The sequence below is a fragment of the Danio rerio genome, chromosome 20 (genome assembly GCF_052040795.2).
Source record: "Danio rerio strain M-AB ecotype USA chromosome 20, GRCz13ab, whole genome shotgun sequence".
In the NCBI taxonomy this organism is placed as follows: Eukaryota; Metazoa; Chordata; class Actinopteri; order Cypriniformes; family Danionidae; genus Danio; species Danio rerio.
The window spans coordinates 4,842,543-4,860,543 of record NC_141040.1 but is presented as its reverse complement, the minus strand read 5'-3'; the positions used below and the strand labels follow the sequence as shown (position 1 = coordinate 4,860,543).

General features: G+C 34.3%; 1 protein-coding gene across 4 annotated transcripts in view; it reads left to right on the top strand.

The window, feature by feature from the left end:
* The window catches only part of papola (poly(A) polymerase alpha), a 26,192-nt gene extending 8,191 nt beyond the window's left edge, over nucleotides 1-18,001 (top strand). The window contains exons 10-23 of one of the 4 annotated variants that reach the window (NM_205758.3): nucleotides 40-112; nucleotides 2,103-2,223; nucleotides 4,995-5,079; nucleotides 6,851-6,904; nucleotides 7,014-7,133; nucleotides 9,442-9,551; nucleotides 9,652-9,776; nucleotides 10,879-11,012; nucleotides 11,107-11,186; nucleotides 13,119-13,312; nucleotides 13,882-13,938; nucleotides 14,093-14,146; nucleotides 14,230-14,265; nucleotides 16,779-18,001. In NM_205758.3, coding sequence (NP_991321.3) covers nucleotides 40-112; nucleotides 2,103-2,223; nucleotides 4,995-5,079; nucleotides 6,851-6,904; nucleotides 7,014-7,133; nucleotides 9,442-9,551; nucleotides 9,652-9,776; nucleotides 10,879-11,012; nucleotides 11,107-11,186; nucleotides 13,119-13,312; nucleotides 13,882-13,938; nucleotides 14,093-14,146; nucleotides 14,230-14,265; nucleotides 16,779-16,874 — 1,339 coding nt within the window. In that variant the 3' untranslated portion in view covers nucleotides 16,875-18,001. Of the gene's footprint in view, nucleotides 1-39; nucleotides 113-2,102; nucleotides 2,224-4,994; nucleotides 5,080-6,850; nucleotides 6,905-7,013; nucleotides 7,134-9,441; nucleotides 9,552-9,651; nucleotides 9,777-10,878; nucleotides 11,013-11,106; nucleotides 11,858-11,903; nucleotides 12,496-13,118; nucleotides 13,313-13,881; nucleotides 13,939-14,089; nucleotides 14,147-14,229; nucleotides 14,266-16,778 lie in introns of those variants that run through there. The other 3 variants (XM_087296517.1, XM_087296518.1, XR_015517525.1) reach the window with 3 other exon arrangements.

Sequence of the window (18,001 nt, the reverse complement as noted above, 5' to 3'; positions counted from 1 at the left end):
TATGTTCTAATTTGTCTTCCTTTTGGCTCATATTTTTAGGGAATGGCCAAACCCAGTCCTTCTGAAACAGCCTGAAGACTGTAACCTTAACCTCCCTGTCTGGGACCCCAGGGTACTTTTATTTAACATTTCATTCATTTGTCTCCATCTTCTTTTTCATTACAAGACTGCAGCTGATGAAAATGAGTTTTTATATGTATTCAGTGTTTTTATGAATGTATTTGGTTTAATTTGGCTTTAAAGACAGGGTGTCTGGTGTCTTAAAGTCTTAATGTCTTAATTAAAAAAAATAAAAATAAAATATATATATATATATATATAGTCTTAATTTCACTGAATTATGGGGTTTTAAATTGTTTTAAATGGGTCTTAATTTTCCTATGTCCATGTAAAGCTACCCAATAGGACCAACACTCATACAGTCACCATCCATCTTAAAAAAACAAAACTCTATTTACCAATACGGTTTAATTATCTTTCTCACAATAACATTTGTAAGTTCTCCATGTATTTATAGACCATATGTGGTGAGGACTCTGACCTGGTCAGACAGTACATTTAGCTTATTATAATATTTAAAGCTTGTCAAAGAAAGATTATTTTGAAAAAAGAAATGGGAATGTATGGTGAGCTGGTTGTGACAGTATTATTATTAATAAGTATTATTCAAGTGATTAGATTTTTTTTAATGGGGCAAGTAAAAATCCTTATGGTTTAGTTCTGTTTAAGTCTGAAATTTCATTCATAATGGTAACTTAACCTCCTAAACCGGAATGGTGAAGTCATTTACCTCCATATTATTTAAATTTTAAAGGTCCAGACTGGCCCAATGCCCTATAAGTGGTTCTGTTCTCTCATCAGTTGGAATTGAATAACTTTTGCATACATTATGGTAGAGACATTTTTTCTTTTTATCTACGATTACTGATATGTGTAGGAACCAACAAAATTAATTACAGCAACCTAGACCACACAGAACCAAAAAAGTACACTTTCAAATTTGAGTTTACAAAGAAAAGCGCCTCTTTTTTTGGAAGGGGTTTATTATATCACAGACACCATTTACAATTATTTTAATCACTTTCAACAGTGTTTTTGGAAATTCAGAGGGTTTTCTTTAAAATGATACCAAACTTTTGCATTTACACCTCTGCTTGTCTATTTGGGAAGCTTTTAATTTTTTTAATTAAGCTTTTAAATCCAGGCGGAAACCCCAAAATAGCACTTGACTTTGAGTGTACGGTCTTTGAAAAGACATTTAAAAGTCGAAATTGTCAATGTATAATTTGTTAGCGCACATCGTTTTTTTTTTTTTTTTTTTTTTTTTTTTTGTTAAGTGTGCATGTAATCTATGCAAGTTAATCCACTGAAAAAAATATTTTGGCAATCTTCAATCAAAGTCTGACCATTGACCTCTGCGCTTTGAGTGGCGGTTCTTTTCTGTTGATGTCTATATTTGAAACCACGCCCCTCTTAGTTCACTTGCCTTTAGACAATGATGTGCAAAAAGAAAGCCCCGCCCCTACTCAATATTCTGTTTCAGTCGGAAGTATATCAACATACTGAAATAAGTCTCAACAACTTCTGTTTCATATAGACTCCAAAATGCCTTTAAGGGTTAGTTGAAAACAACCTCATTTTTCCTTGTGGTGTTTAAACCCGAGTTTCTTTCTTTTGTTGAACACAACCAATGATATTTTGAATGCTGGTTGCTGGTACCCATTGACTTCCATATTAGGAAAAAAAGTACTAGCAACATCAAAATATATTCAGATTTAAAGGATGAGCAATTGAACTACCCCATTAAATCTTGTGTATTTTTGCTATAGTTAAATGTTTCAGTCAGAGAGCCCAATAAACGGCACAGTTCACTTAAATGTGACTTGACTAAAGTGTTAAACCATTTAAAAATGTACCCAAGAGAATTGACGAAATTACCTAAGGGAATTGTCTGCAATTGCAGGGTGATGTGTATAATTTGTGTCTACTACTAGTATCAATTATAAGAAATAAACTGATGTGTGTCTGATGGCTTGGTATACAAAAACAGGCAATGATTGAGCAGCTAATAATTTATCAATTTAAATGTTCCCCCCTCTCAGGTAACCCCCAGTGACCGGTACCACCTCATGCCAATCATCACACCAGCTTACCCTCAACAAAACTCCACTTACAACGTTTCAGCCTCCACTCGGGCCATCATGGTGGAAGAGTTCAAGCGGGGTCAGTCGCATTTCTGAAGATCCCTGGAACATGTTCTCGTAGAATAAAGGAGCATGCTTTAAAACAATTCTCAGCCGGATATTGTTTCAAGCCTGTGTGACTTTCTTCTTCCAGTGGAACACAAAATGAGAAACTTTAGAGAACGATCATGTCTAAATCCTAGTGAGTGGTAGCACCATTTGGACTGTATTAAATACTCTCCCTGATATCATTCCAACATTTTGAGGCCTTCATTCATCTTCAGAATACAAATTAAGATATTTTATATGAAATCCGAGAGCTCTCTTATCCTCCAAGTCCAGTAAAAAGACCAAAAATATTGTCAAAACCTTGCATGTCACATTTAAACATGACAAAGCTCATTCTCAGTCACACTGCTGACATATTACCTCAGATGTGGCTGATTTTCTTTGAAATGGTGAAGTTTATTCGCACAAACATCCAGGGTATAAATTGGTGTGCTGTGCACATCGCTTTTGTGAATGAGCTCCCTATACTGACACTGAAGAGAAGAAATTGTTTAATAAAGTCAGTATTTTTGTTTTATGTGCAAATACAAGTATTTTTTGTAATATTCGGATTTATCGACTGATGACACATGGACTGTTTTGACTGTTTCTTAGTATTTTTCTGGACTTTGAATGTCTCGGGACCATTACTGTGATGAGAGAGTTCTAGGATTTCCTATAAAATCTATCATAAAATTGATCAAAAATCTTAAAAAAGATGTTGGGTGTTTGGAACAATACGAGTATCAGTGATTTATAATCGAATTTAGATTTTAGTGTTAACAAATTCTTTAAGGCAGGATTTAGTGTTGTCAAAAGTATCGATTTCTGTACAAATTGGTACTGAGATTTTTAAAAAGTAAATTTCCGCTAACGTTTTTGTGCATTCTGAAGCACCACCGATTGGCCTCTGAAACATCACATTCAACAGATACACAAACACTGGATCATTTCAAAGCTATGTTAATCTGTTGGATGTCCAAACTCGGTCCTGGAGGGCCGGTGTCCTGCAGATTTTAGCTCCAACTTGCCTCAACACACCTGGGGCCTCATGTACGAAGACTTGCGTGGAAATCTTACTAAAACATTGCGTACGCACAAAGCTGTAAATGTGCGTATGCAGAAAAAAATTCAGATGTATGAAACACTGCGTACGCCGAATCTCACGCATATTCTTTTGTACATCCAAATGAACGTGAAACTGAGCGCAACATGCACGAGCACAAAACCCCTCCCTGCCTCCTCCCCCGGATGAATATGCTAATGACTATGCTAATGGCAAAACCCAATGAAAAAGCAATGGCAAAATCAAGCAAAAAGAAAAACTTTGAACAGAATGTGAAATGGAGGTGCTGCTTTCGGAGGTAGACAGGAGAAAAGCGGTGTTATTTGCAAGTTTGTTCTCCGGAATTAACAACAAAAGAAAAAAAAATAGAGTGGGAGTTTAGCTGATGCGGTTAACACAGTTGGGTCTGAACATATCGCACTGAGTGCATTAAAAAAAGAAATAGTGTGGTTTATATCTGTAAAATATTGCAGTACCCTTAACAGTCTCAGTGGTGCGGCTCGTAAGACGCATGTGATCATGTGTTGACACGTTCGAGCATAAACTCGGCTCGAATTCAGCGTCTGATGAACTCTTTCTTCTTTTTTTCCCCGCTACATATCAGATTTTGCCCACTATTTATCACGAGAAAGACAAGTAGGAATCATTTATAAGTTTGTGCATTTTATTTGCACGTTTATTAAATGGAAATGTTTCTGATTCACGCCTGCAAATTCATCTTCAGATAGTGTCTTTATAGCAATGTGCGTGCAGTAGATTGCTCAGATTACATTGGGAAAACAGGCGACCGCTGCAAATTGTGCTTTAATGTTTAGCTGGTCAACTGTATGGTATGGAAACCTTATATACCTACTAGATGAACCCGTCTCATACAGCTGCCCTTGCAAGGCTCAGACACTTTGTAGAGAGGAATTTAACACAACTGCCTCTAGGAGTCGCCAATGGAAATAAAACAGACACGCACAAAAAATGTGCGTACGCCAGCCATAAAGCTGCCGTGAAGCTGCGCACATTCCCACGTTCAGTTCATTGTTAGTAAATCCAAACGTGAGCGATTCTGAGCGTGAAACCTGGCGTACGCAAAGTTTTTGTGCGTACGCAGCGTTGATACATGAGGCCCCAGCAAGGATGATTCTAGAAAGCCTAATAAGAGGTTGATTAGGTAGCCCAGGTGTGTCTGATTGGGGTTGGAACTAAACTTTGCAAGACACTTGCCCTCTAGGACCGAGTTTGGACACCCTTGTGTTGGTGGTTCACTCATATGTCAGTTCATGGACAGATCCGCTGAATGATGCGTCTTTGAAACGATCCTTCGTGATGTTCGTGTATCTGAGTTTGCAATTGGTGTAGAATGATGAAGCGTTTACCTTTACCGCCAATCACAGTCGTACCTGTTGAGCAGGTAAATACTATGGACAATTTATTTGGAAATTTGATAGAATTTTACTCAAGTATTTTAGTACGGTTGGTACCAAACTTTATACTTTTGATAACCCTGATAAAACTTGTAGTGTCGCTTGTTTTATTTATTTAGTACTAAATAAACTTCTAAGCTCCAAACTTCATCTTTTGTGTTTGACTGGTTGAAACAAGGTGCAGGTTTGGAATAATGACACACATTTTGTTTTCGGATTAGCATTTTATACTGATATTTCTCTTCACCGTTTGATTCACGTTTCCACTTTAACTCCTCGCAGGTCTCGCAATCACGGATGAAATTTTGCAGAATAAAGCAGATTGGTCCAAACTATTTGAAGCACCAAACTTCTTTCAGAAATACAAGTATGTATTAAGCTGCATATCCTGTTGGACACACATGGTGAGAATTAATCATTTCAATAAAGATTTATTTCACAAAACTGCACCCACACGCATTCCTAGCCCATCCACGAGTACTACCTTATGTAATCCATGTCATCAGTCTGAAATAAACGCAGCATTTTGCCTACCATCAGTTTATTCTTATGGATGGCTTTTTTTTATGACGCTTCAGCATTTAAAATGTGTATCAGTCCTGTAGAGCATGCCTGAAATGTTAGTAATAATTTTTTGGAGATGGTTAATTTGATTTACTTTTCAAAGGTAGGTATTTAAATGGCTTTCTATTAAAAAAAAAAAAAAGAAAGAAAGTTTGACTGATTTTCTTGTGCTATAATAATTTGTATACAATTCAAAAATAAAATGTTTTAGTTCACAATTCGTACAATGTATTTCTTGTTAGTCTGTGTTTTCATAGTGTTCCTAATTTTGTTTTCAATTTCCGTCAATGTCTAGCATTTAGCCTATTTGTATTCCTTTTTTTCTTTTAAATGTTGTGTGAAGTTAATCGCTATGACTTGAAGTCAAGATTTCAGTCAAAACATATTGGATTCAGACTAAACAAACAGACATTTCAACACATTGTTGTTGTTAGTATAATGTTTATTATCTTCATTCTTTGAAGGACACTTTTATAAGTGAATATCCATTGTGCTTGACATTTCTTTGACGTTTTAGTGGGTCAGTATTATTTAATTTGTGTTTTTATACTTTTATAATAAACGTAGCTCATTGTAATGTTTCGGAAAACCTTTCACATTATGACAAAATCTTCCCACCCACAAGAGGATGCAGCGACTGTATGCAGTTCACTGTGGTAATCCATTTATAATCACTATTATTTCTCTCTTAAAGACAACACAGCTGCTTTCAAACAATGGCTTACGTATAATTGGTTTACTTGCTCTCATTGTATTCATTCCAGACTAGCTAATATGCAATCAAAGTGTCCAAACTGAGGTGCTTCGTAAAAGAAAACTGCATGTTTTAGTTTGCTCTACTTTTTTAAAGTTGTGGTCAAATGAAGAATTTGCGACTCGTTGCTTTGGTACTTTGCTAAATTTAACAAAAAAAAATTCTCATTAAGTCTCATTAATTTTTTTGGTCTTTTTTTGTAAGTATATAATCCTAAAAAGAGTTTATACTACATTAGTTTGTATTAGGTTGTCTATTTAAATTACAAGTAACCCATATCAAGTGACTTGGAGGTCAATGTTATGAAGTTTTACTTCACATACTCTCTGTAATTTAAAAATTTATATATGTATGTATATATATATATGTATGTATATATATATGTATGTATATATATATGTATGTGTATATATATATATATATATATATATATATATATATATATATATATACAATTCATAAACTTGTATATTATGTTTTCTTTTTTACTTTAAAATGATTAAAGATACATATTTTTTTTGTCTGATTAAAATAATTGACCACCATAAATGTACTCTCTTTATGTTTCTAGTCAGATTTTGTAAAAAATATGCTCTTAAAGAGAAGCATTTATAGTGTGTGAAATGAAGTGTGCTCGTGGCTGCATTTGATTATGAGAGATCCCAGCTGTGTTGAAGAGATTGTTTGTGGAGAAAGGTGTAACAGGACAGTGTCAGTGTGATGGGGGCAGCAGGACGGCCCTGTAGGCTTTTGCCGGGTTTAATTCAACAGCTCTAGTCTAAAGGATGTAATGGCATTGTTCTGTCTTTTATGTCCCAAGGCATTATATAGTGTTGCTAGCAAGCGCACAGACAGAGAAGCAGCATTTAGAGTGGTGAGTACAGCTTATTTTATTTGGCCCAGCCCGATGTTCTGTTCGTGTCCCCTGCATCTGTCTCCCAAAATGTGCTCGACTAGGACTAAATGTAGTGTTTGTCTGACAGGGTTGGCCTTGTGGAATCAAAGATCCGAATCCTCGTGGGAAACCTGGAGAAGAATGAATTCATTACACTCGCTCATGTGAATCCACAGTCATTCCCGGGACCAAAAGAGGGAAATGACAAGTAAGACACTTGATTTTAAGGATTTAATTCTTTATTAATGGTGCCTATATCTAGATCTATCTAGTTCATCAAGCATTCAACAGCCTGGTACTATATTAAGTAATATACAGCCATACGTAAGGGATAAAGTACGTCCAGGAGGTTGTTATTTGTATAAGACTAGAGAGCTTTATTCAGTGAAAATTCTGGATGTACTTTATCACACTTATGAAATGACCAGGGTCGGCGCGTCCATAGAGGCGACCTAGGCGATCGCCTAGGGCGGCGTCTGCAACACCTGCATCAACACCCGCGTCCTCAGTTATGTCAGCGACACCTCCCTCAGCCCCCGTCGCCTCGGTTATATCACGGCGTCTGCGACACCTCCCTCAACACTCGCGGCCCCAGTTATGTCCACGACCCAACACCCCATATGCCCCCCCCACAATTTGAGGGTGGCGTGATCGTTCTTTGCCTAGAGCGACAGTTAAGCTTGCTCTTGCCCTGGACATGACTACTTGCCACAAAGCATAAAAAGTACGCAAAAAACATTGTTTTAATCCGTAATAGTTTATTAATTTAAATGCAAACCGAAAACAGCTAATGGAGGATTCATTAACCTGCACGTTATTCAGTCACGAGATGGCGCCAAACAGTCAAAAAAGCGAAGCTGACCGAAACGAAAACAGCTAACGGAGTATACACTAACCTGCGCATTATTCAGTCACAAGATGGCGCCAAACTATCAAAACAGCAAAGCTGACTGAAACTAAAGCAGCTGATGGAGTATACACTAATGCCGAGTTCAGACTGCATAATTGTCAAAGTAGTCGTGTCACGAATGTTTTCATACTGCATGACTATCTGTGGTAGCGTTCTGTCGCTGCTGGGTTTACACTGAAGGATGGAACGGCGACAGGAGATTTCACATTGCATGACTTTAAAATAGGAAGAATCACAGAAAACTTTGTCCAAACTACGTCTCACAACCAAACACGAGCCTGAAGTGACATGGAAACACAGCGAGGTCATGTAATATATCTTTCGTTATTAAGAACATAATAAAAAAAGAAGGCTTTAGCTTTATAAACGCGTGTTGCTCACCTGGCTTTCGAAGAGAATTAGCAATTGCTCAACTTTTTTTTTTTTTAAACCTTTTGACCAGATGACACGTCAAACACACGGTGCTCCTGCCAAGTTTACTGTTTTTCCTCCATTTTTTGGGTCCAAATAAACTGAAAATGCCTGCAGGTACCCGTACTACTAATGCTGCTCTCTCATTGGCTGTAGGTGATCAAGGACGTTATTTTCAATCAGAACACATTTCACACTGCATGATGTGAATCGCCGACAGCTCCAGATATTTAGCATGCCAAATATCTCACTGATGTCAGCGACTCATCGTCGATTTTCTTATTTCCCGTCTTTGATAGTTCACACTGTGATCGTCACTCGCTTGAACGAGCACCGATTTGCCTGTGATTTTAGGCATTTGTCTGCGATTTCTCAAAACCTGTCGGCGAGTCAAAATCAGGGCTAAAACCATGCAGTCTGAACTCGGCATAACTTGCGTATTATATAGTCACAAGATGGCGCCAAACAGTTAAAAAAAAAGCAAAGCTGACCGAAACAAAAACAGCTGATGGAGTATACACTAACCTGCTGATTATTCAGTCACAAGATGGCGCTAAACAGTCAAAAAAGCAAAGCTGACAGAAACAAAAACTGCTGATGGAGTATTCACTAACCTACGCATTATTTAGTCACAAGATGGCGCTAAACAGTCAAAAAAGCAAAGCTGACCAAAATGAAAACAGCTGATGGAGTATACACTAACCTGATTTTTCAGTCACAAGATGACGCAAACAATTTAAAAAAATGCAGTGACAGACAAGCAGATGCATATGAATGCGGAATGGATTTGAACGTATTTATTGACAGTCAAGGGGATTCGAAGTTTCCAGATGAGCCTGCTTTATTTAGCGATTGTTATCTCAGAATGACATATCTTGGAATGGAAGACTGACCAATCAGATTCGAGTATTCTAGACAGCCATGTACAAATATATATTAACACCTAGTAAATTAGTAATAGGCAAGCACCTGCTTAATTTTTAGTTTTTAATTGTTTTCGATGCTAAAACGTTTACGGTACTAAACTTGTCCTTGTTTCATTAGGGTTTTACAAAGACTCAATGATTGTCAAAAGGCAGATGAAAGTTTTGACATGCTCTTTACTGTGTGTGTGTGTGTGTGTGTGTGTGTGTGTGTGTGTGTGTGTGTGTGTGTGTGTGTGTGTGTGTGTGTGTGTGTGTGTGTGTGTGTACAGAGAGGAGTTTAGCACAATGTGGGTAATAGGTATTGTGTTCAAAAAAATGGAGGGATCAGAAAATCTTAATGTGGACCTGACGTTTGACATCCAGTCCTTCACAGACACAGGTAAGATTCTCAGCATATCTAAAGGAAAACGTGCAGAAAGAGTCAACAGTGCTGTTGTTCAGTAGATTTACACTTTGCTTTTGTTTTTGATTGGCTGTAGTTTATCGTCAAGCGATCACTAGTAAAATGTTTGAGCAAGATATGAAAATCACAGCCATGCATGTCAAGAGGAAACAGCTGCATCAACTACTGCCCGAAGTCGCCATTCACAGGAGCAAGAGAAAGGCAAGCCTTCATTTGTCCTTTTGATTTGGCAACTTTTTTTGAGGGGATGTTTTGATTTTCAACAGAAGTCTCTATGTCAAATAATAGTATTAGCAACATCTTTTTGAGACTTACGAATAATGAGTACACATGAAGTATTTATTTCCTCCTCCCAAATAATCTTTGTATTTTATTTTTATTTCTTTTTTTATTCTTTTAAGCCAGAAGATTTCTTCCACTAATTTTGTGTCCCAAAGTGAAAAACATTTCTATTTTTTTTATAGATTCTCCAAATAATTTTTAGTTTAATTAATTAATTTATTTATTTATTAATTTATTTATTAATTATTTTTAATAATTTATTTTATTAATTAATTAATTTTTTATTTAGTTAATTTTTATTTAATTTATTTTATATATAATATTAATTAATTTTTTATTAATTATTTTTTATTTTATTTATTTAAATTTATTTTTATTAATTAATTTTATTTATTAATTAAATAATTAATTATTGTATTTAATTATTTATATTTTTTTAAACCAAAATATTTCTTTCATTCGTTTTGTGTCCTGAAGCCTCAGATTATTTTTAATAAACCATTTTAGGATTAATTCCATCATGAATTTTGGCAGTTGAGCAGTGGTTCTCAAATGTCTTCTTAAAGTCTCTTTAAGTTTTCATCAAACTAGGGCTTCTGTTGAAATTAAGATGCATATAGTGCTCATTGTGTTTTTTTTATTAGTATTAAGTGAAACTGGGATTGTGTGTTTGTACGTTTATTTATTCCTTTATTTTACTAAGCTTTTGGAAAGATCTGATTTTTGTGTTTACGCTTTCAGACTTTCTTTATTTTAAATTTATATTGAAATGGTATAAGTCATCTCTGACTGCCATGACTTTTTGGTACAGTTTACATGGAGCATTAAATTTGTACTGAAGTGTCATTTTATTGAGGTATAGACATTTATATTAGTTTTTGTGGTGGTTTGTTACCTTAAAATGTTACATTTCTTGCTCAGCAGTTATATAAATCAATTTTTTATTATTATTTTTTTTTTAAACTTTAAAACCATTTTAACACATTTATTTATTTTGTCAATCTCCTTTTTTTCCCTTTAGCATTCATCTGATGGTGTTCGTGCAATGAATGACAGCAATCTGGACCTTTCACTTGACAGCGACAACAGCATGTCAGTTCCCTCCCCAACGGGCCCTTCAGCTGCAAAGATAGCCCGAGCCCCCAGCCCTCAGGGGTAAAGAGTCAAAGCAGTCTTAATTATATATTTTAGGAATAAATACCTTTACAGAACTTCTTTTTAAATCCTCTCTCTTTGTGTCTCGCTGTAGATCCACTGGGACCGCCACAAACACCTCAGAACTGCAGGGAAAAACAGAGGCTACTGGCGAAAACACACACCTGGCTAGTGGTATGACTTGGGGCTTAACCCTATATATTTAAATATATTTATTTAAATGTTTAATAATCACTCTTTTCACACAGATGCATTAGTGCTGTCTGCATTCAAAATAAAAGGTCATGTTTACATGACGTTTGTCTTGTGCAGTGATGTCTAAACTAGGGCCGAAGTTGGCCCAAGGTAACCTTTGATTTGGCCCATCTGAGAAGAGAGGGAGAATGATGATTGTCATTTCAAATTTAATGTAATCTTTTAGTTGTTTATTTTATTGTTAAACCACAAAAAACAGCTAACTAAAGTGAAATGTTAAATGCTGTAATTTAGTTTAAAATGTACATACTGTCACCCGACTGATGGAGGACAATGCAGAGACTTGGTGAGCAAATAAATGTGATTGTTGATGTTTTTATTGCAATAGGTTTCAACTAAAGTTTTACTGCTTTAGTTAATATTTCAAAGTGCTGTTTTCTTTTTCTTTTTAAATATTTAGGAAATTACCCATGGCAACTTTGCAATATAAAATAGTTTGGTATATTTATCTTCGGCCCACGGCTTTCAGTGATGTTTAGTTTTTGGTTCTTCATATGAAAAAGTTTGTGCACCCTTGGTCTAGTGTATGTATGCACATGCATGTACAGTTGAATTCAGAATTATTAGCCCCCCTGAATTACCAGACCCCCGTTTTTTTTTTCCCCTAATTTAGTAGGGAAAAAAAATTGTTTAAAGGGGCTTATAATTTTGTCCTTAAAATGGTTCATAAAAAATTAAAAACTGCTTTTATTCTAGTCGAAATAAAACAAATAAAACTTTCTCCAGAGGAAAAAATATTATCAGACATACTGTAAAAATTTCTTCGCTCTGTTAAACATCAGATAAGAAATATTTTAAAAAGAAAAAAACATTCAAAGGGGGGCTAATAATTCTGATTTCAATGTTTATTTATATAAAAATGATGTCAGGGTGTCTGCGGGGTCTTAATGTCTTAAATTCAAAGAACTAAATTTTAGACCTTAAAGTCTTAAATTATCATACCTAAATGTATCTTGTAGGTCTAAAATCATTTTAAAAAGGTCTTACTATTCTAATCAGGCCAACACTCATCCAATCACCAACAATACATCTCAGTAAAACATTTAACAAAAGTATAATTCATTAACTCATTATTTTAAGTCTGTGACAAGTATTCAAGTATCAAACAAGTTGAATACTAGTATTGTAAAAAATATCTAGTAAAATAAGTTATTAAACTATGATGTTTATAAATGTGTTGAAAAAATAATCAAAACATACAGTTAAAGTCAAAATTATTTGCCCTCCTTTGAAATTTTTATTTGTTTAAATATTTCCCAAGCGATGTTTAACAGAGCAAGGAAATTTTCACAGTATGTCTGATAATATTTTTTCTTCTGGAGAAAGTCTCATTTGTTTTATTTCGGCTAGAATAAAAGCAGTTTTAAATTTTTTAAACACCATTTTAAGGACAAAATTATTAGCGCCTTTAGGCTAATTTTTTTTTCTCGATGGTCTACAGAACAAACCATCGTTATACAATAACTTGCCTAATTACCCCAACCTGCCTAGTTAACCTAATTAACCTAGTTAAGCCTTTAAATGTCACTTTAAGCTGTATAGAAGTGTTTCGAAAAACATTTAGTCAAATATTATTTACTGTCATCATGACAAAGATAAAATAAAACAGTTTTAAGAAATGAGTTATTAACTATTATGTTAAGAAATTGGTGAAAAAAATAAACAGGCTAATAATTCTGACTTGCACGCATACTGTACATAATGTGTACGGTATACTTGTATTTTGATGCAAACTTTTTATAGTCTGTAATAGTTTGACAGCACTTATTGTTATGTTTTTTAATTATCATCATTAATATTACTAAAACTACTATATATATATATATATTTTTTTTTTGTGGTTTATTGCAGTTGATGGGACCTCCAGCAGCAATGCCTCTGGAAAAGAAGCGGCCCCTCCTCAGTCTACTTCACCTATTCAGTCTGAAAAGAAACCCTCTGAACAGAACCCTCTGCCCAGTCCATGTTTATCTGCTGAACCTGCTGTTAAGAGACCTGCCTCTGCCCTCGAGAATGAGATGACCAAGAAAGCCAAAGTAGAGGACGTAAGATTAACTTCTCTTATATATAAAAAAATTGAATAAAGTACTTTATAAGTATAAATTTTTAGGGTTTCCTTGTTACTATTAATTTACCTACTGCGTAATGTTAATGAATTAAGTGTACTTTGTTTAGGGTTGGAATATGAATTTGGTTTAGGGTTGGTTGGATGTTATTATTCATGATTAATTTTAATTACTGGATTAAGTACATGGAGAATGTGCAACAAGGACACCTTAAAATAGTCTTACCAGTAAAGTTTTATTTTATTTCGCCATTATATGAACAATTTTATATCACACACACCTAATTTGTGGAAAAAAAAAATTTAGTGTCTTAAATTAAACAAGATGTACAAACTAATTAACTGTTTTGTTGTAATTATTGACATTCAAGAGGGATTACTTGCCTTCTTGCACAGTGAATGTCAATCATTTCAACACAAATGTTCATTTGTGTGTACATCTTGTTTTTTTAAGACAGTAAATGTGTTTTTCACACACATCACATATCCATATTTAAGTTGGTTGTTATGAATATTTTTTAAAAATCTAATTAAATCCTGCTCTTCTAGCTGTCAGCCCCAGAAGCAAAGTCCTCAGGTGAAACTGATGGCCATGTGGCTCCAGCGGTAATGGCTAATTGTTCTTTCTCTTTGTTAGCAAAACGACATTTTTCTCTCCGTCTTGGCCTCTGAACTTGAAGAGGCAGTTTGTCTGTCATCTTCATCGCTCAGAGTTTCAGCCTGCGTGTCGTGATTGTTGTGTTGTTTTTATCTTAAGCAGATCGTTGAAGTGATTCCTTCAGACGGAGAACTGAAAACAGAGACTGAATTAATGGTGAGCCAATCATCAAAGCAGGGTGTTTTAATGATTATTAGTGAATATGTGGAAATAATGATACGAGTTCCTGGCATTCTCAGGTGGAGGACACAGCAGAGAAGGTTCCACTTGCTCAGGTAATGGCTTGTTCTTAGGGTTAGTTCACCCGAAAACAAAAAAAATGTGTTTTAATTACTCACCCTCATGTCGTTTCAATCCCCTGAGACTTTTGTTCATCTTTAGAACACAAGTTAAGGTGGTTTAGATGAAATCCTGGAGCTCTCTCATCCTCCAAGAATTGAAAAGCAAAGACATTGTCAAAAACCAGCTGCTGAAAATGATCAACTGAAAGACAAAAATGGACAAAAATATTGCTGTACTAGGAGGCTTGGCTTCATTCAGCTTAGAGACCATTACGTTTTTCCCCCTTCAAAACTATAGTATTGTCATGTCTTGTGTATTCTTGAATCTTTGGTTAAAGTCCATGTGAACTAGAAGCTGCGACCGCTTTTTCATATTGTGACGCAGATTCTAGATAAAGCACAATATTAAATAAGAAAACAGTAGGCGTGGCTTGTTCTTTCTACTGCAACATGATTGGATGTGGGAAAATCAGCACTTTATTCAGAAAGATCCGGATAAGAGTTTTTACAACCTAACGGACACCACATGCTCAGCGTTTTTGTTTGTTGTAAAAACTGACAGTTGGAGGGGCGTGGTTAAGTATGTTAGCCACGCCCATTACCTTAGACGGACGTAATCTGAGAACTGAAATCAAACCGTTGGACGTGGATTTTTAGATGTCAACTAAAGATTAGAAGGGCAAATCATTTTTTTTCTTAATGACATGCACAGATGAATTGTTCACCAAAAAAGTAGTAACATAAGCTAACAAAATCATATGGCTAGTTTTAACAATATTATCCAGCTGCAGGCCTGCAGAACCACACACGTTTCAGGCACACACCATCTAGCACACACGATCAAGTCAAACCATATATGGTAACTTAACTAGCTCCTTAGGAGCCTTATCGCCACCTAATGTATTTCACAAATATGGTTTACCATTTCAGTCATTATATCAATATTATATCGTAACAGTCATTTTAATGTTTCTGCAGTTTTTGTGTTCAAATTATGTAAATAAAAATAATTGGTTAAACTCTTGACTTTATTCACGTGTCCACATTCACAGGACTAAATGTAATAAACTATTTCTTAATATCCTCTTAATATTATTATACTTTGTTAAAACCGCTTTGTTGTAAAATATAAAAAGCAAACAATAATGTGTGACATTAAAATTAATTACTATAGTAACTTAAAAATTATATATTATAGTGTATATATTATTTAATCTTAACTGATTATTTAATTATAAACTACTATCTTTTACTAAACTGTAGCAACTGTTATATATTACCAGTTAATTTGTAATGCTATTTTTGTTATATTTGTTTATATATTTGCAACTATAATTACAAAAAATGACCAGTACTTTATAAAAGTATTTAAAAACAATATATTACTTTGGTATAAATTACTATAGTATTTATTGTGGCCAATCATTAATAAAAGTTATCAGAAAATTAAGCTAATAAATACTATTAAATTGCTTGAGTAAAATATTAATATATTGCCTATATTAACTTGCTATTATTTCCCTCATTATAAATTAATCCATTATGAACTGTCCAATTTAGATCGTTCAGCAAGGCCAGCAATCGTGTATCTGCTATGTTGACTGTGTCAGGTAAATAATGACTGACCATCTATGATGACTGATAGAAAACTGTTCAGCCTATTATACTGAATGACGATTAGAAACAATGATCACCATTCGCCCTTCTTGTTCGCCATATTTGTGAAGCACTATTGTTTATTGTGTACAATATTTTTTCACTATATATATATATATATATATATATATATATATATATATTTATATATATATATATATATATATATATATATATATATATATATATTTATATATATATATATATATATATATTTATATATATATATATATATATATATATATATATATATATATATATATATATATATATTTATATATATATATATATATATATATATATATATATATATATATATATATATATATATATATATATATATATATATATATATATATATATATATATATATATATATATATATATTTATATATATATATATATATATTTATATATATATATTTATATATATATATATATATATATATTTATATATATATATATATATTTATATATATATATATATATTTTATAATATACTTATATATATATATTTATATATATATATATATTTATTTATTTATTTATTTATATATTTATTTATTTATTTAATTATATTGATGACGATGTCCGAGAAGACGTTAATAACATTCGTCGTAACCATATATGGTTTGTCTAGATTGTGTGTGGTTCTGCGGGTCAGTTTTAATTTCATTGTGCACATTAAATGTAAAAAGTCATACAAAATTATATTTAATGAATAAATTAATAAATATTACAAATCAGTTTTGGTTTGGTAAGCGCATCCAGAATTTCGACCCAGAACTTTTCATTTTGGTGCATCCTCTAAAATTGAAATTAATCTGATACACGTTTTTAATTTGCTACAGAAAACATCCAACGCTGATCTATCGGACGTCCCGGTCCTCCCAAACAACCCCATCCCTGTGGTCAAGAATTCGATCAAGCTCCGACTCAGCAGGTAGAAGCGGCCCAGTCTTCAGCTCGTCTCAATCTCAGGAGGTGAAAATCCCCCTCGATTCCTGCACAAGTGCAACACTGCTCTCCACAAGAGGGCAGCTCTGTTCTTCCACACACACACTTCCCTGTTTTCCTCTCTCATATCCTTCTCTTGCTCAAAAAAACTAAAACAAAAAAACACACATTACATCCTCCCCACAAGAACGAAATCCTCAATGTGATTTAATGTGTTTGTGTGAGCACATGCTATCCTTTTCTTTTGACCTGACGCTTTATTTTTTAGTTCTTGTTCGTAAATCAAGGAAAAGTCTTGTAATTCCTATATTCCAGGGTTCAGTTGGTCCACTAGAGACCAATCCTGCGTATGTTGTACAGAGCTGAAGGTGTTAGATGAGCATGAGGCGTGCTCGGTAGGTGGAGATGCATTCAACTAATGACCGCACTAATCTGACGAGGAGACGACGTCCAGATGATTCTAGCTCACTAATGCAGCTGTAATTTAACCAAATCAGTCTGAGATTAGCGTAAACACTATGGTTTCTGCTCCGCTGCTTAGCAGGGCATTAATTATGGGGGTTATTAGGAGCGGAATAGCTAGTGTTCCCCAGCATGCTCTTGATTCGTGCTCTGAGGAGACCAGTGCTGGCCGTTTCATTTTTATCATGTCTTCATGTATATATTTAGATAAGAGACGACGAGATCCACACTTTTATTTGCTTTAAACAGCTCCGTTTTCTTATATGCTGGGATTATGTTTCCTAATGTGGAGTTTTGATTGATTTATCGTGATTTAAAAGGGCAGACGGAGTTAAACATTGAGCTGATTTTGAGAATTTTTGGATTTGGAAAAAAAAAGAAATGATGGTTTTACTGGAACAGCTGAGTGATTTAGTTCATTTTTTTTGGAATCTGTACAAAGTTTTCTTACACCCGTGTTTTGTCCTGATGGTCTGTGTTGACTGTATGGTTTGGTGTAAAGCTGCCGCTCCAGCTGTGGTGTCAGCACAGATTCACTTCTGTGAAACGCTTCCTATGGCCTTGCAATGTTCTTTCAGTTCTTTCATACGCTTATTTGTAAGACAAGGTATTGTACTTTTTCACAAATAAAAGTCTACATTGTTGCAAAGAGAAA